Below are 21,602 nucleotides of genomic sequence, written 5' to 3' on the forward strand. Positions count from 1 at the left end.
ATCTGGCAGTTATGTATATGTAACCTGAATTAGCGGATAGAAAGGATACAGGGAGGAGTCCGGACTGTTAAAGTAGTTCATGACAGAATTAATTCTGGACAAAAGAAATGGTAATGGAATCAGAGGATTAGTGTTTTGTAGGAGAGTAGGATTTAGCAGTAAACTGCATGTGAGGAAGAGAAAACAAAGGTGGCCACATTTTAAATTTGAGAAAGGGCGAGAATGGTAGTGCCGTTAAAGAAATTTAGATCACACAGTGAGAAATGGCTTGTAGAGGAAATCTGACAAGTTTCATTTTAAACAGTGATTATCTGTTTATACATCTTCAAAATTGCCATTCTAGTTGAATGATGTTAGATTGACTGGTGTAAGCCATTTTGAAATTAAGTTTAGTTGTGGTTCTTTCTGAACAATGCACCAGATTTCTAGACTAAAACTTCAGCTGTAACTGCGTTTTAGACATCTATTTAGTTAATAAGTGTTATAGCATGTTAGGTCTTGAGACAAGAATGAAGAGAACACAATTTTGTCCATTAATGAAATACTGTGAGAGGTCTAGCAATATGAGTTTATGTATGCTATTTCCTAACCTACCCTTTCCCATTTCCTTATTAAGCACACAATCTTGAGAGTTTATTACCTTGCCATAAACCTTGTCATACAGGTATGGTAAAGCAACATGGAATACCGATGAAGAGCAGTTAATTATGCCTAGGAACTAAGGTGCTGTTTAAGTTGGACCTTGACCTTGTCTGCACAGGTAAATGGAGTGTTTTCTAAGCAGACAAGGCAGCATAAGCAGGTAGGAGTAATGATGCATGGTTTATAATTAAGATAGCTGTGTAGATGCATTGCTAAAAAATTCCAAGGCCCTTAAAAGGTTAGACTTGGGGTCCCAGTAGGCTTCATGCAAATTATATTGCTTTATCCTTACCATTTCCTGGGTTCCAAAGATTACATATGGTCATGTAGGAATAACTCATTTAGATTGATGTGTGAAGTGGGAGACAATATCAGTTCACAGACCAGAATTTGTCAGTTACTCTGCATGTGTTCATAATACACCTACTGATACATATCTTAAATTTATATTGAAATTAGCTAGGTGTTACAATTTTTTCTAACCAACTATGATGTTCTAATGGGCAATAAGTTTAAAAATGGATCAAAGGTTTTCCACCTTCATTAGTGCAGCTTTCTCACTTTTCTCTTTGTGGCAGGGAGTGAGGGAGTGGAGAGGGTCGAAGGAGTCAACTTTTTACAATCTCTCCCTTGTTTACAAAATGAATCCAACATTCGAGACCCTTCACAATCTCAGTCCAACTTTTCTAATTATAACCTATTAGAAAAGGCAAAGAAAAATTAATGCTACATTGTAATATTTAATAACCCATAGGTATGTCCCTTACATTCAAAAGGGAAACCGAAAGACTCTAGAGGAAATTGATAAAACTGGGAGACAGACCTGCATTGGGCCTTATGCAGACAATGTGATTAATGAACATGTCTTGCTGTGTATCTTGAGTTGCATAGGCCACTGAAAGCTGCCGTCATCAACTGTACTTGTGAAAGTAGAGTGCCTTGCAAGTGCAGAATATTATAGGGAGAGGGAATCTCTTCAAATTCAAAGCCTCTGACGTATTAGTAACAAATTACTAATATAAAACTACTCTGAAAATTAGCACAGGCTGGGGCTTTTAAGGAAATATGGCTAATAAAGTTTGCTGTAAGGAGGAAACCCATTATACGACAATAATCTAGTTTTGAATTTATGTAGTACATATGCCCATAAGAATTCATTCTGTTAATTTCTAACAAATACAGAAAAGTGTGCAATTTTGGGAGTTAACTAAATGTCTCCTAATTCTTTAACATTTTAATCATATAACCTTAGTAGTGAAATTGTTTGCTCTGGAAATCTTACCTTGTGAAAACTATACATATAACATAATTATTCATTGTCTACTAGGTAGAGCTGTTATAGTCCTTAGTTTACCATGTTTTTGAAAAATTCTTGAGACAGCATTTCCAGCTTTTCTCTTTATGGAATAACTGACATGTCCTACAGGTTTTTGTTTTGTTTTGTGTTTTGTAGTTTAACAGGTTGAATTTATTACTATTCTAGTGCACACACCAAAAAGGAAACTTGGGGTGTCTGTTTATCAAACACACTTCTTTATTCACTGTGGTTCTCTCAACATGAAGAGGTCTTTTTACAGCTGTGCAGCTTCAAGCAAACATCCCTGGGCTTTCCTTCCCTTTCAGGTTCAATTTACTGCAGTTAGTCTTCTCAGAAAAGCTCATCGTAACCAGGATTTCCATGGAAAAAGGAGCAAATAATTGCTTTGAAATCTTCTAACAGAAAAACATTGATATAAGATTATAATGATTCAGCTTTAAGCTCACTTTCAACTGTAAATTCTCAATTCACAAAGGTGAATTCATTTGTCTCATCTGTCATTATTTTGCAGAGAATCTAATGCATCTCAGCGCATCAGAGCATTCAAAACTGATTTATTTGTGTATTTTAATGGCAACAATGCTGTCATTTTCCCCAAAATGGGAAGGGAGGGAGTATGTAAAACTTGCTGAGTCTTAAGCTCTAACTTCCAGTTTGTAGGAAATATTGTGACTTGAGGAACAAGTTAAATGACATCATAATTTTGTGTCAACTTGGCTGGACCACAGGGTGCCTAGATATTTAGTTAGCATTACTCTGGGTGTTTCTCCAAGTGTTTTTTGGGTAAGATTAACACTTAAATCAGTGAACCCCGAGTAAAGCAGAATTTATGTAGTCCTCTGCAATGGGATGGGCCTCATCCCGGCAGTCGAAGGCGTAAAGACAGCAAAATGACTGGCCTCCCCTGAGCAAGAGAATTCGCCAGCAAACTGCTTTCAGACTGCAGCCACAGCACCAGCTCTCCTGGCTCTCCAGACTGCTGGCCACACTGCGGATTTTGGACTTGCTAACCTCGGTAATCACGTGAGCCAATTCCTCATAATAAATCTCTCTCTCCATACAACCTATTGGTTCTTTTTCTCTGGAGAACGCTGATTAATGTAGACACCTACTGATGTTACCCTCCAGCAACTTTTGCTGACATCCTGGTGGGAGGCTTCTTACTTACCAGTCTCTGAGGGTTTAAGGTTCTCTGTTTGCAAGGCCTGACCTGCCACCTGCAGACCAGCTCTGGACCAGGACAGCCCAGGGAACTTTTCTGTCATCAAGTAGGCTGCAGCCATACCCTCTCTATAGGCCTGACTCTCCACCATGGGGGAAAACAAGCCCCTTCTAAGGGTGTTCTTTGCTTCCATACTCTCTCAGTCCTAGTGTATTAGACTTCTCCCCAATAGTTAATCCCATTATCAGCTAAACATTCTTTATATCAAAATTACCCCCATTCAAATTAATCGTTTCTGCTCCTGACTAGACCTTGACTAATATATTTACTATGATATTTCTACTATTTATGTTTGAAGTGTTTCATAATAGAGTTAAACCAAATTTTTGATCATTCATTAAATATTTTACATACAACAAAGGATGATTTTCCTTTGTCTACTTCTTGTAAGGAAGGGTCCAAAACATACAACCAGAGTCATGGTTATATTGTATGTATGTTTTTTACTAATACATTGAGGGAAGACTTACATAAATTATTTATGTCTTAAAAATATGTGTATTTTTTCCAACTGTGTTGACTCATATTTTTTAAGAGAATACCGGTTAATATTTACACGCAATGTGATTTATTGTAGTAGAATTTTCATAAGCTATCAAAGTCTTTAATAACAAATCAATTTAAAGTTTTCGGGAAATAATTTCTACTAAAGATTCATAATCAGCATAGTCTTTCAATGACTGTACAAGTTCATCCAGTAGATACTCTCCTTGCATGAAAGTTTCAAGATCATGAAGTGACTTGTTTATTCTGTGATCTGTGACTCGGTTCTGTGGAAAATTGTATGTCCTTATTTTCTCTGACCTTCCTTTAGTTCCAATCTATATATATACAAAAGATACAAAATACAGTTAGATTCAGGGCAACTAAACCTACAAATTTAACTTACCTGGAGATTTAGCTCTTGCTTTATAATTGAAATACAATTTAAGAACCAAGTGTTAAACATTGTGAATCCTCAAATAACATGACATGACATAAAAAGGAATATGGGCTTTAAAGTCAGACAGATTAGTAGTAGTTGAATGCTCTCTGCCATTTCAGTGCTCTGTGACTTCAGGCAATTTATTTCAACTCTAAACTTTAGTTTCCCCATCTGTAAAATACAGACAAATAAGACCGACTACACAGTGATGATGTATACATACAGCCTGGGACAGAGTTGATATTCAAAGGGCAACTAAATACTATATATAATCTCTGAATTAATTTAGTCATCTTTAGTGATGACAAAGTGATGAGTTTCCCAAAATACAGAGTTAATAAAAGGGCTCTTCAGTTACAAAATTATCAAACAGGAAGAAAGTTCAGTTTGTTTTCTCTTTTCCATAATTTTCAGAATGGAGACTCCATATGCCTTTTTTTTAGAAGTCTGAGAAAAATGCCCTTGGATGTAGGAAACAGAGCAGAGATGTAAGATTTTTATAAAACAAGTATAGCTCTTGGTTGAGCTACTTGAATTGTTTTCTTATTTTGACAAAAACATTGGAACAATTTTAACACATCCAAACTGGGTTATTTGAAAATATTTATGATTAGAAGCATTGTTTTCAATTCAGTTTTACCTGAATCTTTCTAGCACTGTATCTTTTACTTGTTTCTTCTTCTAGGCGCATGCTGTATAGTTTTGCACGTAACTTTTTCATAGCCATCTCTCTATTTTTCAGTTGAGATCTCTCTTGTTGACATTCGGAAACAACACCTGAATAGTGTTATGAGAATTAAAGAGTTTTAATTTAAAAATCTTCATTTATTATCAAAGAGTACTCCTTTTCCTTCTCATCCTTTTTCTTCTTCCTTTACAAGGAGGAAAAAAATAGGACTCTATTAAAGACTATAAAGTGAACAAACAAATTTTGAGTTTTCTGATAACTCGGTAAGTTACGTTGGAGCTATAGTGCAAAGTACTTCAGTACTGAAGGCCTACGTACTGAACAATAAGCATTAATCATTTAATATGGATTGTGCTTCCGTACCCTCAGCCAGCCACCATGATTTTTTTAAAAGTAATAACTGCTCATCATAGAAATAGAAATATAAAAAAAGTTACTCCGTAACAGAGATAATCACTATTAATGTTTTTGAGGATTTCCATCCTTTTTTTCCATTATTTATATACTATGTATAACACAAGACATTGTTTTAAAGTTTAACATGAGGATTTCCTCATATTTAAAAAAAGAACATCAATCCATCACTCCCGTCATTCCCTACTGATCAGTGGGAATTATGCCTATTTGAGATCAGTCATTGTAAGGGATTCTTGTATTCTTTCTAGATAACTGAGGTCTGCTATCCATCTGGTCTTTATCACATGTAAATCACTGTAGCAATACTTTTAAAACATATAGTTCTACCTAATAGTATATTGAAGTCTTAATAAATATTTATATACGAGGTGTGATCAAAATATATGGTGAATGTTTAAAAAATTTATTACAGTAAAAGACACATAGCCTTTAATCCCCCTCAAAATACTCCCTCTCACTTAGAACACACTTATCCCATTGTTCTTGCCACTTTCTGAAGCAGTTCTGGAAGTCCTCTTTTCTGTCTCTATTTCATCCTCCATCATGACAACGCTCCAGTACGGCAATTTCTGTCAAAAAACATTATGGTGTGTCCTCAACCACTTTATTCACTGTATCTGGCACCATGTGACTTCTGGCTCTTCCCCAAAGTTAAAATGATCATAAAAGGTAAATGTTTTGAATTGATTCAAGACATCGAGGCAGCCACGAGAGTACAACTAAAGACACTCATGAAAGAGGAGTTCAAGAACTGCTTCAGAAAGTGGCAAGAGTAATGGGATAAGTGTGTTCGAAGCAAGGGAGAATAGTTTGAGGGGGATTAACAGCAATGTGTCTTTTACGGTAATACATTTTTAAAAATTTAAACATTCACGTATTTTCTGATCACACCTCATATAGCTCTGTTGCCTAATTATCTACAATCAGACTCCTAGAGGTCTGTGGGTGAATTGAATGGGATGAAGCCCTTGAAATTATATGCAAAATTTTACATGTAAGCATGTTTCTGGGTAGCAGGTCCAAGCTTTCATTTTCTCAAAGGAGTCCATGTCCTTCTCCCTTCAAAAAAAGGCTAAGATCTAGTGATTTAGAGCATCTGCTGATAAAGAACCCATGATAATAACTTCACTGTTAAGATTTTTTTTTCTTAAATAGTGATAGTACTAAGTATAAAGTTCAGAAAGCTACCTGGAAGGACAGGTATGATTAGTGATCATAGTCACTAATACGGAAATGCCCTGGGTTTAGATCCCTCCGTCTTCCTGGCTTTACAATTATCTTGCAGAGTTCCAGCTAAGGATTCTAAGTAAATCTGATATCTAATAATAGTCCTTAGTAGTATATATCTCTTTGGTAATTGGGGAGCTATTTTAATGGGAAATTAGTTGAGTCATTCAGAATTTGATTTTTCTTCAATGTTTTATGTTGAGTAAATAAGCACGTACCTGTTGGAAGATGAACTATCCGGACAGCACTGTCTGTGGTGTTGACGTGCTGTCCTCCAGCTCCACTGGCTCGCTTAGTGTCGATTCGCAAATCTTTAGGATTAATCACCAGATTAATCTACACATAAGAGGGAAAGTTGGGATTTAAAAAGATTGCATGTATGAACTATTCAAAGGCAGAAACTATCCTTTTATAACTACAAATACATGTTATGTATACAATTCATGTAAAATACAGAAGGTTTAATGTTAAGAATCAATAGTAGTTAGAAGGATACAGTTTTTTAAACTTTTCTGTTTGGAGAAGTAGCAGATTAAAATACAACAGAACAAAAACAAACCCTAACCCTCAAATACTGGACTTCTCTGTAAATTACCCTCTTCTTACCACATGAATAAAACTTAGTTATTATTAGAACTGTAAATATACAAAATAAAATGAGATTTGTGGAATATTTCTGAGGGCAAAAGTACCTTAGCAGTGGAAAAAACAATGCGAGCTAAAAAACTATGGGAAAGGTTTATTTTGTTTAATTTTAATTAAAGGAGGACTTAAACATATTTGGAGGCAGAAGAGAAACAAATGGAAATAGCAGAGCCAGAAAGTCAAAGGTAAAGCTCAATCCATAAACACTGGGACCTGATGTTAGGACAATGCTCTGTCCTGGGAGTCACCATGGAAAGCACTGGATTTAAAAAGCTTTGTTTCATGAACAATTCTGGACCACTCTGTGACATGTCCACAACCCTGTCGGTAGGACTCTTACCATTTATAGGCCCTCCTTGTCTCCCTGTGTGGCCGGAAGAATTAAATGAGATGATACATAGACCTCAGTCTCCATCTTTTCCGGAAAACTCCCTTCATCCATTTCCATGGAAGATGCTTAAACCAAAGTACTATACCTAGGTCTGGCTCCTGCTAGAGAGTCAAATAGCACATTTCCCCACAGTTAGTAAAGAGAAGCCCTCAATTAAACGTCTTTCTCCTCAAATCATTCATACTTTACCCTGAAAGACCAGTCAAATATGCTCTATCACTTTTCAGCAGAAGGACTATAAACAAAACTGAACTTCCCAACTAAATTATTGTACAAATATTATTTAGACAGAATTTGCTTTGTGAGACTAAAGTACACTCATTGTGAACTGTAACAATGTTTCCATTTTAGTGTGATTGGGTTATGAAGTAGCAATTCTGTTTAGTCACCTTGTTAAAACAGGATTCTTGCTATTAATTCTGGAACCAGTCACATGAAGCAAAAGTCATTATAAAGGGAATCAGTCTTAAGCACTATTTAAAGTAGGTTAATATTGTTTCTCCTGTAGAGATGGTCTCAAAGCTCAGTGGTAGAGAAAAATTAATAAATAGACAATGCAAGATTACATCATTTGTACATCCTTAAGTCTTACCATCTATTACAAAACTGTACTTTTTAGACTGAGACACTATATTCTCAAAATTAACTGAAACTATATGATGAAGGCCAAATGATAAAAAAAAAGGAGATACTCAATTCAGTAAAGTGAGTGTTACTCTGGGGGCATGCACAGTGCTGAGCCCAGGATCCCACGCAGGAGACTGTGCTGCCTTACCTCCGTCGGCTGGGGTAATATTGCTACAGTCATGGTGCTAGTATGGATGCGGCCTTGCTTCTCTGTCTTTGGCACTCTTTGAACTCGGTGCACACCTCCCTCAAATTTCATGTGTTTGTAGGCTTCTGAACCCCCAATGCTGGCAGATGCATGTCTAAGGCCACCTTGAAAATATTGGGAAAATAGAATTCTTTTATTACTTTTGCCATTTATAAACAATTGACGATCCCCTCTGCCATCTTGAAGTATATTGAAAAGAGCTACAAAACAATCTATAGATGTACAATACATTGAAATCTTTAGCAAGTCCATGATATCCACTGCTTTAATACTAGATATTCAGTGTTGCAATACTTAGTATCTTTGTTGCTTACAATTATTAAACAGTAAGCATTTATGGTGTTAATGACTTGATTCGATAACATGTCTAAAAGACCATTTAAAAGACCATTAGTCAGCCAATGGTTAGTATTGAGATATACCATTTCAAAATTGGTATATTTGTATTCAAAATTATTAAGTAAATGATGAGCATAAAAATACTTAAGCATCCTCACAAATAAATTCTAAAGCCTCGTCATGGTCTTTCCACCCCCTTTTCCTAGGACACACATAGATAAATTAAATCTACCCTTTCCCCAAAACAAATTTTACTGACCTATTTCACTTGGAAAATATTCCAGGGTTTCAAAATGCCATCTTTTAAATGCAGCGTATTGCTGATACATATCAAACATCTCTGCTGTGAACAACATTGCCTCCTGACCCCCAACTCCTGCAGTGACCTCTAGGATCAAATCACTTTCATCTGTTTCTTCTGAGGGAACCAAAAGTAAGATAATCTGTAAATAAAAAAATATCACCCCTCCTATAATTGAGATTTAAAACTTAGAAAAGAGCTAAATGATTAGATGCAGGATTTTAAATAATTAATTTACTTAGTTTCTCTAAGCAAATTTAATATTGTGATTACCGTTCAACCATCTTGCCAATTAGAACCATACACGTATAATTTCTAAAACATACCAATATCACAGCTACATTACAAATGCTGTAAGGTTCAGCTAAAACAGGTTTGTTTATTTTGGTGTTTCTGTATACTTTACATCAGTTCTCTGTTCAATTAAATACTTGCTGTGAGTAGGACACTATGTTGTGTGTACAATACAAAAGAAGATTCTAATTCTTTCGTTTGGAAATTTACAGTCGAGTGTGGCAGGAAAAATAAAATAAAGGCACCCAAATTGCAGTTGTATTTTTTTAAGCTTCTTTAAAGTGGAAGAAAAACAGGCAATTTTGGAACTGAAAAGGCCTTTAGAGGATGATCTGGTCCAATTCCTTCATTTTATATGTCAAGGAAAATGAGGTTAACAGAGGTTAAGTGACTTATTAAAGGGCAAAGTGTTAGTTACTGGCAGAGCAGGTATAAGAACTCAAATCCTTGTGCCTAGTTCAGTCTTTCTTCCATTACAATGATATGTTTCACACTTTAGTATGTACTAAGGAAGGGGACATAGATAAAAGCTTCTTAGATTAGGTGAGTTAAATAGTAAAAGCTACCAACATTTATTGGTTCTTTAATATATGACAGGCACTCTGCTAAGCACTTTACCTACTTTAATTCTTAAAACAGTCTTGGGAAGGTATTGTTAACAGTTCCACCATAAGATGTGAAAACTACGATAAAGTTTAGGTAAGTAATCTAGTTGCGCAATATCATAAAGCTAGAAAGTAGAAGAGCTAGAATTTGAACCCAAGTCTACCTGAAATAATCACACTTTATGGTAGTTGGGAGCTGTAGTTAACTACTTTTCCATCTCTATGCAGATGCAACATGATCATTCAAATCTTGAATTAACAAATGACAGGATTTAAACTTGTTTGTTAATTACTAGCCAATTCACAGAAACCTTTAATACATATGTCCTTCTATTTCACATACACACACAAATTAGAAAATGGGTAGAAGGCAAGTTGCATGAGACTTTTCACGCTATAATGGAACTTTCCTTCTGGAGTACACGCTGGAGACATTCATTTTTCATGAGTTCCACATTTGGCTAGAGAAGAGAATCTCGAAATTAAGCCACCCCCTTTCTGGGCTTCTTCCTCACCTTACCATGTTCTTTCGCTTATATCCCCCGAGGTAACTGCTATAAACTTGTAAGCCCTGCCTTACAGAATTAGCAAAGAGTAGTTCTTCAAATTTTGTGTAATGATTCCTCTTCATTTAATTCCTATACGTTCTCCTACAATTCTCACAGATATAAAACCAAAGCAATACAATTCAGTTCTGAAACTTTTGAGGGCCTACTCTAATAGTGCAAGAGACACAAAGATGAAGCAACATTCCTGCTGTCAGGCTCACAATCTACCATCACCTCATAATCTCTTCTACTCACTTTCTACCCCCACCCTCATGTCTCTTAGAAAGCCAAAAGAGGGATGTAGAATACCAATTGTTTCATTGCCTTTGGCAAATCCTATTAATGTGACATTCATCCTTGTATCAGAGCAGTATAATCCTTTCAGTATGATACAAAAGGACCCTAGGGAGTATGCTTTCTCTTGCTTTAAAGAATGGTTTATAATTCTGAATACTAACAAGTTGGTTAGTAAGTCTTACATTGTTTTGATCAACTTCTAATAAAGTTTATTAGGAATAGAACTAATGCTTTATTCTTTGCACAAATACTATACCTGATGCTTCAATTGAGCTATTTCTTTTTGACACGAAGTTATTTCATTCTCGGCAAGTTTCCTTAAGTCTTCATTTTCATCTAAGAAACAAAGGCAGTAGGTTAAGTTTGCCTTGAATTGTCAATAGAATTCAAAGTCATAGTTTTATTGTTATTGTAGCTGAAGGGAAAAATAAAATGTCTTTCTTGTCCTTCTCATACTTACCATTAATTAGAAATAGCATTTGATGCATTAGTTTTCATAAGCATGTAGCTTTAAAAAAAACTTCTCTGATGACAGAAGCATAAATAAAATTAAAAAAGAATTTCTAAACAAAAATGTAAGCTACTAAACTTTTTCTATAATTCTACCTTCATGAAATATTCAAATTAATAAATATGCTTTTAGTTTTAGACAGTGCAACAAATAAATGCACTGAGCTACGCAGACCAGAAGGGGAACAAAAGCTTCCATCAGTTAAACCAAAACTGAATTAAAAAGCAGAAAGTTACTTATTCTTCGTAAATATCTCATTAATAAGCAGTATCCACCCAAATATTTAGACCCTACCTAATGTTTACAGAATGTTTACATGAAGCACTCCTCTCTCTCGGGCTTTATCCTAATTCTTATTTCATCTTTGAGGTTTCATTTTTACCTTACAAATATACTTTCTCATTCCTCTAACCTATGGACCACATGCAACCTATGGAAAGGAGAAGGGGACATTTTTAAAGCTATTATAAATTGTGCTCTCTGTTGAAAGATCAAACTCTGAAAAAGTACCAGTTTGTATGTTTGTTCATTTATTAAGAACCAACTATGCTGGGAACTGGGAATGATAATATGTAAAGCAGGATTTTAGATAGTTTTAGTTTCTGTTAGGTAGAAGTTAGAAAATGTAGGAGGGAGGGAGGGGGTCCATAGTGCTTACAGAAAAACCTCATAAATAATTTTGATTAACTGCCTCTAGCCATGTATCTGTTTTTGCAAGGGATGAGGAGAGGGGGTCTGGAGCAAGATAGGGATCTGAGTCAACAGACCTCCACCTGGCTTAGGAGGTCACGCCCTCCCATGGAAGAGCATGCACCACCTTTTCCCACCAAATTATGTACCTCCTTCACCCCACCCAGCAAACTATGTGAGTCCTCAGGACCAGGGGAGGGGGCCTGATAGGGCCTATGCCTCTCTCACCCACCTGGGCTAGGGAGTTCTCTTCCCTGAGCATGTATTATTAATAAACCCTGCTTGCATACTAACCAGCTTGCGTTAGCAAGAACAACATTTCCAATTTTCTAGGGGAGAAAAACTCAAAGAATAACAACCTAAAACACTATGTGATTAAATATTAAGACAGTAGTAGCATGATTTTTTTTTTTGTTTTAGTTTATTTTGGGGATGGGCACAAAAAGCAAAAAGGATTAATTCAAGGGAGAGATGATAACAGCAAAATTAAGATAAGCAAAAAAAAAAAAAAAAAAAGATAAAGTGTTGGTGGAAAGGCAGGAAATTATTTTAGCAAGAATTTGGTACGGAAGAAATCTGGGTAAATGGAAAATGTGTTGAATCAGAAAAAAAGGAAAAATGAATCGTCGCCCTACTTCAATCACTAAGGATCTCTCAAAGGAACACACCAAACTTCTGTGAGTCTCCCTTATCTCAAGAATAAATTGAAAGATTTGAGCTGGATGATTTCTAAGTTCTGAAATGCAGTGTTCTGTAAGTCTAAGGAGATTGGAACTAAATTCTGGGGCAATTTAATTTACATAAACTATTAATTAAATTTCAGCCACCAGGGTCCCTGAAGAATACTCCAATTCATCCTCAACACTGATGCCAACGTTAATCTTTCTTTAAAAAGGTGTCACTTCTCTGCTTAAAAACATGTGCTAACGTCCCATGGTCTTTACCAGGTTCCTTGTCATGGAAGGTTCTTAACTGTCCTTCTGGTTTCAAGTTTTTATTACATTATCAACTCCAACACCTACTCTACGCTCCTGCCATTGTATCTCCCAATTTAATACTTTATCCTTACCGGTTACCTGTGCCTTCAATCCTTTCTCTTACACTAGCTGGCAACCTTCTGCCTATCCTTCAAAATCCATTAAATGCCAGTTTCTACTTTTTATAACACTCTGCTCTTTATTGCAGAAATTACAACAAAATAAACACCCACTTATATTTTTACTTCTTAAACATTTCTCTTCTTCACTAGGCTAGAAGCTCCTAAAAAGTAGTTCCATACTTTTTTTGGTAATTAGTGGTGTCTGACATATATTAAGAACTCAGGAGTTGCTGAATTATATTTTCTATTGTTTTTAAACTGTGTTACATTTTGCCTGCAACAATTTTCACATTCTGTTAAGTTCTCTATAGTTCAGTTTTTTTAAATACTTAACCCTTAAATCCATTTGGACTTTAAACTTGGCTTAAGCTACGAAACCAATTTAATATTTCTCCAAAAGATTTTTCCTTAATTAATCCTGTTTTTACACTCTGGGCATCTGCCTTTTCTATTCAATCACTTAATTTAGACTCTCCTTAACTCTCACTTTAGACTACTGCATTAGGTTTTGTTTTCCACGGCATCTTTATTCTCATTGCAGGTTGACTTCTAAACTACCACAAACCCAGTTTCCTGAGCAACAAAGCTATGTCTAACATTTACTCCAGAATCTAAAAGCTTCTGGGGGCTCCCTTCTGCCACCAGGATAAACTCAACCTTTTTAGATTAGTATATGACACCCCCCCTTACAAAATGTTCCAACCTACCACTCCCCATCCTCTCCTCTCCCTTGGTTAACACAAAGTACAATGATTAAAAGAATGAGATTTGGAGTCATTAGGATCCAAAAATTCCATTCCTTAAAAGCTGTATATCCTAAGATGAGTTATTATGCCTCAGGTTTCTCTTGTGTCGCATGAGGCGGATAGTACCTACTTCAGTTTGTTATGTGAACTGGATGAGTTAATACCTAAAGAAAGCTAAGCAAAGTCTGGAGTATGGTAAAGGATCAATAAAAGTTAAAGTATTATATCCTTCAAAGGTGGGCCTTTATCCTTGCACAAGACCTTTCCAACAAGTTCTCCTTGCTCTCCTAGGTCTTTACTCACACATCTGTTCTCACTTTTCAGCTGTATTATAATTAATTCTCTCTCCCCAGATTGTGAACTCTATAGGTGTGCTACTCAATGTGTGGCCAATGGACCACCAGCAGCTTGGCATCCCTGGGAGCTTATAGAAATGCAGAAACTTAGGACCCTTCCAGATTTGAATGCACACTCATCGCTTGGGAAACTTGTTAAAAATACGTTTCTAAGTCTCAGATTCTGAGTCATATGTCTGGTTTTATCACGCACCTCTCGACACCACTGCAGGTGGTCCCTTTGCCACACTTTGAGAAGCGCTGCTGGAACCCCTATCAGGGACAGTGCCTTATTTGTCCTTGGTGAGCTAATGATCTGTCCCTGAATACTCAATCAATAAACGTGAACTTAAGTTCTGTAAAAGGGGGCGGGTCACTGTGTCAAGGGAACACAAAGACTTAAACAGGAGACCATGAGCTCAAAACGCACATGATACTTTGACCTCTGATCCAAACCAAAAAAGGTTGCAACTGAGTAAAGAGCTTCAAACTCGGGAAGAGTGTAGACACCCGACCAGCTGCTTAGTGAAAAGGCAAATGAAGAGTCAAGAATCTGCTTTGAATCCCGCTTCCCTGGGCCCTGCCCTTACCATGCAGCAAGTGCTCGGTTTCCTGCAGCTCCTGCTCCTTCTCGCTTAGCAGCTTGGCTACCGCCACCAGCTCAGCACCCCTGAACTGCAACTGGGATTCAGACCCTGCCTGGCGCTCCAGGTAGGTCCGCAAGGGCCCGCCGCGGGCGAACAGCTCCTCCAGCTGCGGAGTACCGCAGCTTACGTATCGGCGAGCCGGGCCAATAGTCCGGCGAGTCCAAAGACAGCGAGCAACACTCAACAGAAGGCGGGACCGCATCCCTAAGCCGCGACTGCTGAGGCTGGCTAAAACCGGAAGTTTGGAACAGAGCGAGTCTCGCGATACTGAGCGGAATTTGGAGAGTTCGGCGAGAGCTGGCCGAGCTCCGCCCAGTGCACGCGCTAGTTTTAAAGGGCCTCCCGGAAGCCTCGGAGGGAACTTCCGGCCAAGTATTTAAATCCCTCAGTATTCGCAGAGGCCGGAAGTTGAGTGAGCAGATCGGAAAGCGGTGAGGGGCGGGTCCGGAGACTCTGGGCTCCTCTAAACGCTGGGTCAGAACGTCTTCTTGAGGTGCCAGGTCGGTGTGTTGGGCCGGAAGGAGAAACCTGCAGGTTCCCACTGTGTTTTCTGAGGTCGAGGATGGGTTTCCCAAGCACTGAATGAGGATTTCAAGTACCACAGTGAAGGGCAGGCTATTCGCTACATGGGCTGAGGTCACAGCTAGGAAAGTGCCAGTGCCAGCCTGGTTTTTCGTCCCCAAGAGTTAATTGTAGGATAGGTATCACTTTGTGTTTACTCCTCTTCCTTTTTTCCTGCTCATGTTTCTTTTTTCGACGGTGGGCAAGGCTCATGTTAATCAGGACGTGACAAGTGTACTCGAAGGCAACCACCGAGTGATTTCGCTGTATCTGCTTTCCTGCCCTTTATCGGCCATGTAACTTACTTATTCTCGGATAACTTCCTTGCCGCGTCTCCTGCCTGACCATTTGCACTTACTCCTAAATTATCATTAGCTGCTTTTTAAAGAGGCTGAGGGATTCCATGTGCCAGTAAACCACGGAGGAGCAAAGCCTTCAGAGCCCCGCCCCCGGTGGTACAACCGCCATCCTTCCCCCAAGAACTCAAGATAGTGGGTCGGTGCCAAGAATACTCAAGTTTATTGCTTTAATGCTTTGCTTTATTCAACAGGCCTTTTCACAGCCCACCAGAGGAATGGATATGGGGGAATATATGCAACCAAGACAGATCTAGCGGGTGAGAGGGCTGAGCACTCAATCTGGGAACTCCCACTATCTGATTTGAACAAGCTCTACTAAGTGCTGTTTTCACTGTTGAGAGCTGAAATACTGAAAAAACTTGTAATTTATTCTTTTTAAAAAATCAAATGGTAAAATACAGGAGCCCTTGACAACGTCAAGTCATCCTTAAGTCATCTAATCAAAACTGTTGAGGTTAAGTATAAAATTCTTAGAAAATGAGCTTACATTCCTCTATTCATTTCTTAGCTCTTCATACAAATGCAAAGTGAGGTGGAAGAATGACGCGGCTCTCCCAATACAGAATACAAACAAAAATAGGCTTTGCTATTTTAAAACCTCCAACTAATTACCTGAATTCTTCCTCTCACTTTGTAGTACGCCTATGTGTATTCAAGCCACATTACTCTATAAAATGGTTTTGCTTTAAGATAGTGGTGGAAACCCACTTTAATTCTGATCCAGTATAAAACAGGACTGATCAAGTTGTTTATTTATCACTATTAGAAACAGTTATTTCCCAAGTCTAAACTCAACTTTTAATTGTTTATTTAATCATAAAAATGGTGGGAGTCATTTGAACTCGACGTGATAAATTTCTCAGCTGAATTCTCAAAACAAGTCATTTCAAGAATATACTTTATTATTCTAAAAGGTGCAAAATGTAATAAGCAATAACCTTATAGAACAATGTAAAGAATCCAGCCAGGAATTATTTTTCCTCAGATGGATAAGCAATTTCAGTAATATAAATAAGTGTACCTTTTTCTCTTACAATAAGTGTTAACACCAATGAGGAAACAGTAACTTGTCTAAGGATATATTGGTGGATTCTTTATTAATTCAAAACATTTTTAAAAGTCGGTATAATGCATGTGCATTTTACAATAATATCCATAGGTTTACACAATATAGTCAAATGAAAACAGCTGTAATTTGATTTACTTTGAAAACTAAAATTTACATAGTTTGAGACTTCTGAGTTTTCTCACATTGTCATGCTCAAATTCTGTTACATGTTGAAAATTCTAGCATTTTCAGGAAGTCTATTGTACATAGGTAAATTGATAAAAAAGACTCAAGGAAAGGGGAATAAAAACCAAACCAACTTAAATTCAAGGAAAAGTAATTTGGATTATCTATTCCATTTGTAAGTACCTACAGTTATTCTCGAATTGCAAAATAACTAAGCATGGTATCTCTTAAGTTGTATTCGTGCATTCAAAATGTCTTTATGGTCCACTAATAAATATCTGTGGAGTCGAAAATAAGGATATAGATTATTAAGCACAATGAACATGGTAGTAAAAAATTACACATGTTCAATATGATAAATTGTACAGACCCAAACACATTGAATTTTTTTTAATATTTAGCAAACATCCTAAAATTATGTACGAGAGAAACACTGTACTTATGACATAAATTAAAGCAAGGGAGAAAAATCAAGTCTTTCACATTATTTCAATATTCACTGTCCATTGTTCAGTGGAGGGCAATATAGAAAATGATTATCAATTTAAATAACCCATTATGACAATTAGTAATACTAACATCTTTACTACCAAGAGATGTAGAGGATTAAAGTAATTATACAGGTAGTTCAAAGGAAAAAAAATTCACTTTCACCTCCATTAAGTGAATATTCAAGCCAACACTGTTTTGAAGTTGCATTTTCCAATTTCATTTTCCAATTCATTGTATTTTCTTCATAGTATTTGTTAGCAATCATTTAGTGGAGCCGTATATTATTGCTGGTGAATTTGCCCATAATTTCTTTTAGTTCAGTGTAAATGTCCAGTAAAGTTACCTCGAATATGACCTCTTAAAAAATCTATTATTTTCTGGAGGAGAAACCTAACAAACACTACCTCAGCCAAGTCAGCATCCACAGTGATAAGTCATGGTGATGGTATGTACCTTTGCTATTATCATGTGATATAAACTCTGTGGTCTTGCTTCTAAAAACCAGTAACACCTGTCTAAACATGGAAAAACAGCACACAAATTCCAGTTGAAGGACATTTTACAAAATAACTAGACAAGTACTCAAATCTGTCAAGATCATCAAAAACAAGAAAATTTTGAGAAACTGTCACAGCTAATAGGACCCTAAAGAGACGTGATGACTAAATATAATGTAGTGACTTGAATGGAATCCTGGAATAGGAAATGGACGTTAGGTAAAAGCTAAGGGAATCTGAATGAAGTATAGCCTTAATAATGCATCAATACTGGTTAATTGTGATAAATATCTCATGAGTGTGTTAATACATGGAACCTCTTTGCACTACCTTTGCAATTACTGTGTAAATCCAAAACTATCCAAAAATAAAACTAATGAAAAAATTTTACAAACACACAAATACCTTTTCTTTTATTTTCATATTTTCGTGGCAAAATTATTTTAAATATCATACTGCTCTAATATTAAAAAGAATGCTTTCTTTCTATTCCTTGTCAATAGCAATGTTTCTAACGGCCAATTTCTTGAAACTTCATTTTAGTTCTACACCCACATATTTATTTGGCAAGTTACTTGATATTTATATTCTTCCATTTCTTGAGAATGTTGTTTTATTTCCCTTGGAAATAAAATTTTTAAATGATTTATTTAAAATTTAAACCTACAATTTTATATACACAAACACACACACATCTATCTATCTATATCTACGTGTGTGATTATTTCTTGATTATAGATTCAGGGTGATGTTAGTGAACTGAAAACAGTGATTTTGAATCATATTATTGAACAAAGCAATAATATTTAGTGTTGCATCTTAAAAGAAGCTTGATTATATGTTCTTGGATGAATAAATCACATAGTTTAAGGTATGGTTTGAAAAAATATGGGAAAAGTGCTTTAAAATTGCATTTAATACATACATTCTTGAACAATGGGAATTATTGATGGAGAACTTTGATAAAATAATAAAATATGTAACAATATATGTAACACTACTCTTTCCTTGTTTATTTATTTCTCATGGCCATCTGTAAATTAATATATTCCTCATTTAAAGATAAGTAAACTGTCTCAGGATAAATGATTTGTCCCAAGTCACATAGGACAGAAATGTAATTTGAAATCAAATTTACACTTAAAGCCTCATATTTGGAAATAAAACTTAACAAAACAATCTGTGTGCATTATTGTGTGTTGCAACGATACTATTAAAAGTGTTGCAGGGAAGATTGGAAGCAAGTTTTTGGTATGTTTTATTGAATATTTGCAGTTGTAGCAAGTGAGGAATAGCTAAAATTTTTACATTGAGTACTCTTTCCCCAGGAGAACAAGCATTTTATATTGGTCAGGAATTCGTAAAGAACTGAAAGAGCGTGAAAATGTGTTTGCAAAAATATACTTTGAAAATTGCCATAACTGTCAATATAAATACACAGGCAGGGAAATTTTCTGGAAATGTCTTTACCACCTTTCAAAAAATTTGCCAGTGCATCCAGCTCAAAGTTTTAAAAATTCATGTTTGATAGGATTCTATTTATAGGTGTTTTAGATCTCAGAAATTTTAGGTAGCTTTCAAAAGAGTTCTTATTTTCTGATTGTATTTTAAATTTTTTCCTTGAATACTTATTCCTCGATGCATCTGACATATTGTATTTCTACAGGTATAATTTGTCAAAATTACAATGTGAATTTTTTTCAATATAAGGTAAAAGTGTATAGAAAATATAGATAAAAATCAAAATTAAGAATCTGGTATTATTTTAAATCAGCTTAATGGGATGGAAATGTATTTTTGCCCCTAGTAAACATTTTTTAACTATTTCTATAGTCCTTTTGCAAAACTGAACTATCAGGTAAAAATATGATTAATAACACACATTTCATTCTGTAAATTAGAACATAGGCAGCATTGAAGATACTAATAAACACTCCATGCACCATGACCAAATATCAGAACTGGTCATCCTATGTACAGATTTTAAGATTTAAATAAAAAGAAAAAGAGAGCGACCACATTATGGTCTTGATTTTTGCACTTCATAACATTAATATCAAAATTGTGTTTTGCTATTGTTCATATGCCAGTGCACCTACTGTGCTTAGAGCTGCCCTGTAACACTGGGCACATCTGTGTTACCTTGGGTAACATAATAATTATCCAGAGTAAAAGAAGTGTCATCCATTCATTATTATTGTGATCTATGTACAAGAACCATCTGTGAAGAAATCTGGCTCTCTAATTTATTTCTATATGTTTATATATAATCTATATCCTCCTCTTTCCATTATAGATATATCTGAAGTTAGGCACTATAGAAAGAGCTTTAACCTCTTTCTGTGTGCATTAGCAGATTCTAATACTAGTATACAAAGATACCTTGGCAATCTGAAACACAAAGTATGTATACCTTCTAAAGTGCTAATTTTTCCTCAAGGAGGAATTTACTCACTAGGAAAAATCTAATTCTACCTAAACAAATATTGTGCTCTTGGAATGGTAGCATAGACACCATTTGAGGGGTTTTTGTTGTTTTTGTTTATTATAGCTCTGAAATTAAAACTGAAGGAATTATGCCATACTTCAAAAATTGGTAGAGATGCAAATATACAGAAAATTTAAACATTTTTAAGTGAGAAACCCTCTCCTCCCTCTGAAATAGGAATTTAGCACAGAATGCTCACATAGCAGTTACCAACATCTGATGTGTAAATCTGCTCTAGAATCACTCTCAGTTCAACTTCCTAATCAGGTTTTAAAAAGATATACTAACTTCAAAATCTGTATTCTACAAATGCCCAGGTTAGAGATTAGGACTCTTTATAAGGCCCTTATCTTTTACATTTGGTAAAATACAATATTAAAAGTATTGTCAAACAGACAATTCATCTAATAGTCCAAAGTATCTTATAAAGATAACTTATGACTAGCAGGTCACCATCATATATAGTAACAACAAGAATATAAAGTCTACACTTAAAAAGATTGATGCATGCGGTGTGTCATAGTATATTACATATTTTCTAGTCATGTGCACCAATTTATTGTGCTTCCAACACAGCAACAAGTATGATATTACAACATATAGGTGTATACATCATAGTAGCATAATAAACTCAATTGTAATCAAGAAAAAAATTAAATAATTCAGGAACAATATAACTTCACAATAGAAGTGATGATTCTTTTAGCTTTTCTTCACTCTTTAGGAAAAAAAATAATGACTTTTTGTAAACATCTTCATAGCTATCCTTTTTCAACATATTACTGAAAACTATTATTCAAATAGTAAATATCTAATTGACAGGGATAATGTATTTCTTAACACACTAACACTTTCAGACAAAAACAGGCATTTGTTAAAAGAAATTATTATAAATATTTTCTATCCTGTATGTTCAGTACATTTTCATAAATACGTATTTAAAAGTGCTGATTATGATAGGATAGTCAGCAACGCCAGTGTAAACAGAACATTTGTTTTCTACTCTGCAAACTTTTTTTAAAATCCCATTTTGTCAAACACTGCAACAGTTAAAATATTTGCATAGGGAATAGATAATAGCCCTTTTAATCATATCTCCTGAATTTTATACAAATTAGAAAATCAAATTGACTTAAAAAACAATCCTTAAAATGTTTTAAATTTATGGAAAAAGAAACTTATGATGTCAACCTTTCAAGTAAAATAAATTTATAAAAGAAAACCCCAAACTTGTTTATTTAATGTTTAA

The 21,602-nt window shown here is 35.5% G+C and overlaps 1 protein-coding gene across 2 annotated transcripts; it reads right to left on the reverse strand.

Annotated features, from left to right (window-relative positions):
• Positions 1-3,605: 3,605 nt before the first annotated feature.
• MTRF1L (mitochondrial translation release factor 1 like) lies at positions 3,606-14,982 on the reverse strand. 2 transcript variants are annotated; one of them, XM_033097724.1, is made up of 7 exons: positions 14,666-14,982; positions 10,951-11,030; positions 8,909-9,092; positions 8,251-8,414; positions 6,658-6,775; positions 4,748-4,884; positions 3,606-4,003 (listed from the first exon to the last, which is right to left on the reverse strand). In XM_033097724.1, the coding sequence occupies exons 1-7, from the start codon at positions 14,922-14,924 to the stop codon at positions 3,803-3,805; spliced, it is 1,143 nt and encodes a 380-aa protein (XP_032953615.1). In that variant the 5' UTR covers positions 14,925-14,982; the 3' UTR covers positions 3,606-3,802. The 2 variants fall into 2 exon arrangements, with proteins under 2 accessions (XP_032953615.1, XP_032953605.1); XM_033097714.1 differs by lacking the exon at positions 14,666-14,982 and having other exon boundaries at positions 8,909-9,067; positions 10,951-11,045.
• Between the last annotated feature and the right edge of the window lie 6,620 nt (positions 14,983-21,602).

This window comes from Rhinolophus ferrumequinum, chromosome 3, assembly GCF_004115265.2.
Source record: "Rhinolophus ferrumequinum isolate MPI-CBG mRhiFer1 chromosome 3, mRhiFer1_v1.p, whole genome shotgun sequence".
In the NCBI taxonomy this organism is placed as follows: Eukaryota; Metazoa; Chordata; class Mammalia; order Chiroptera; family Rhinolophidae; genus Rhinolophus; species Rhinolophus ferrumequinum.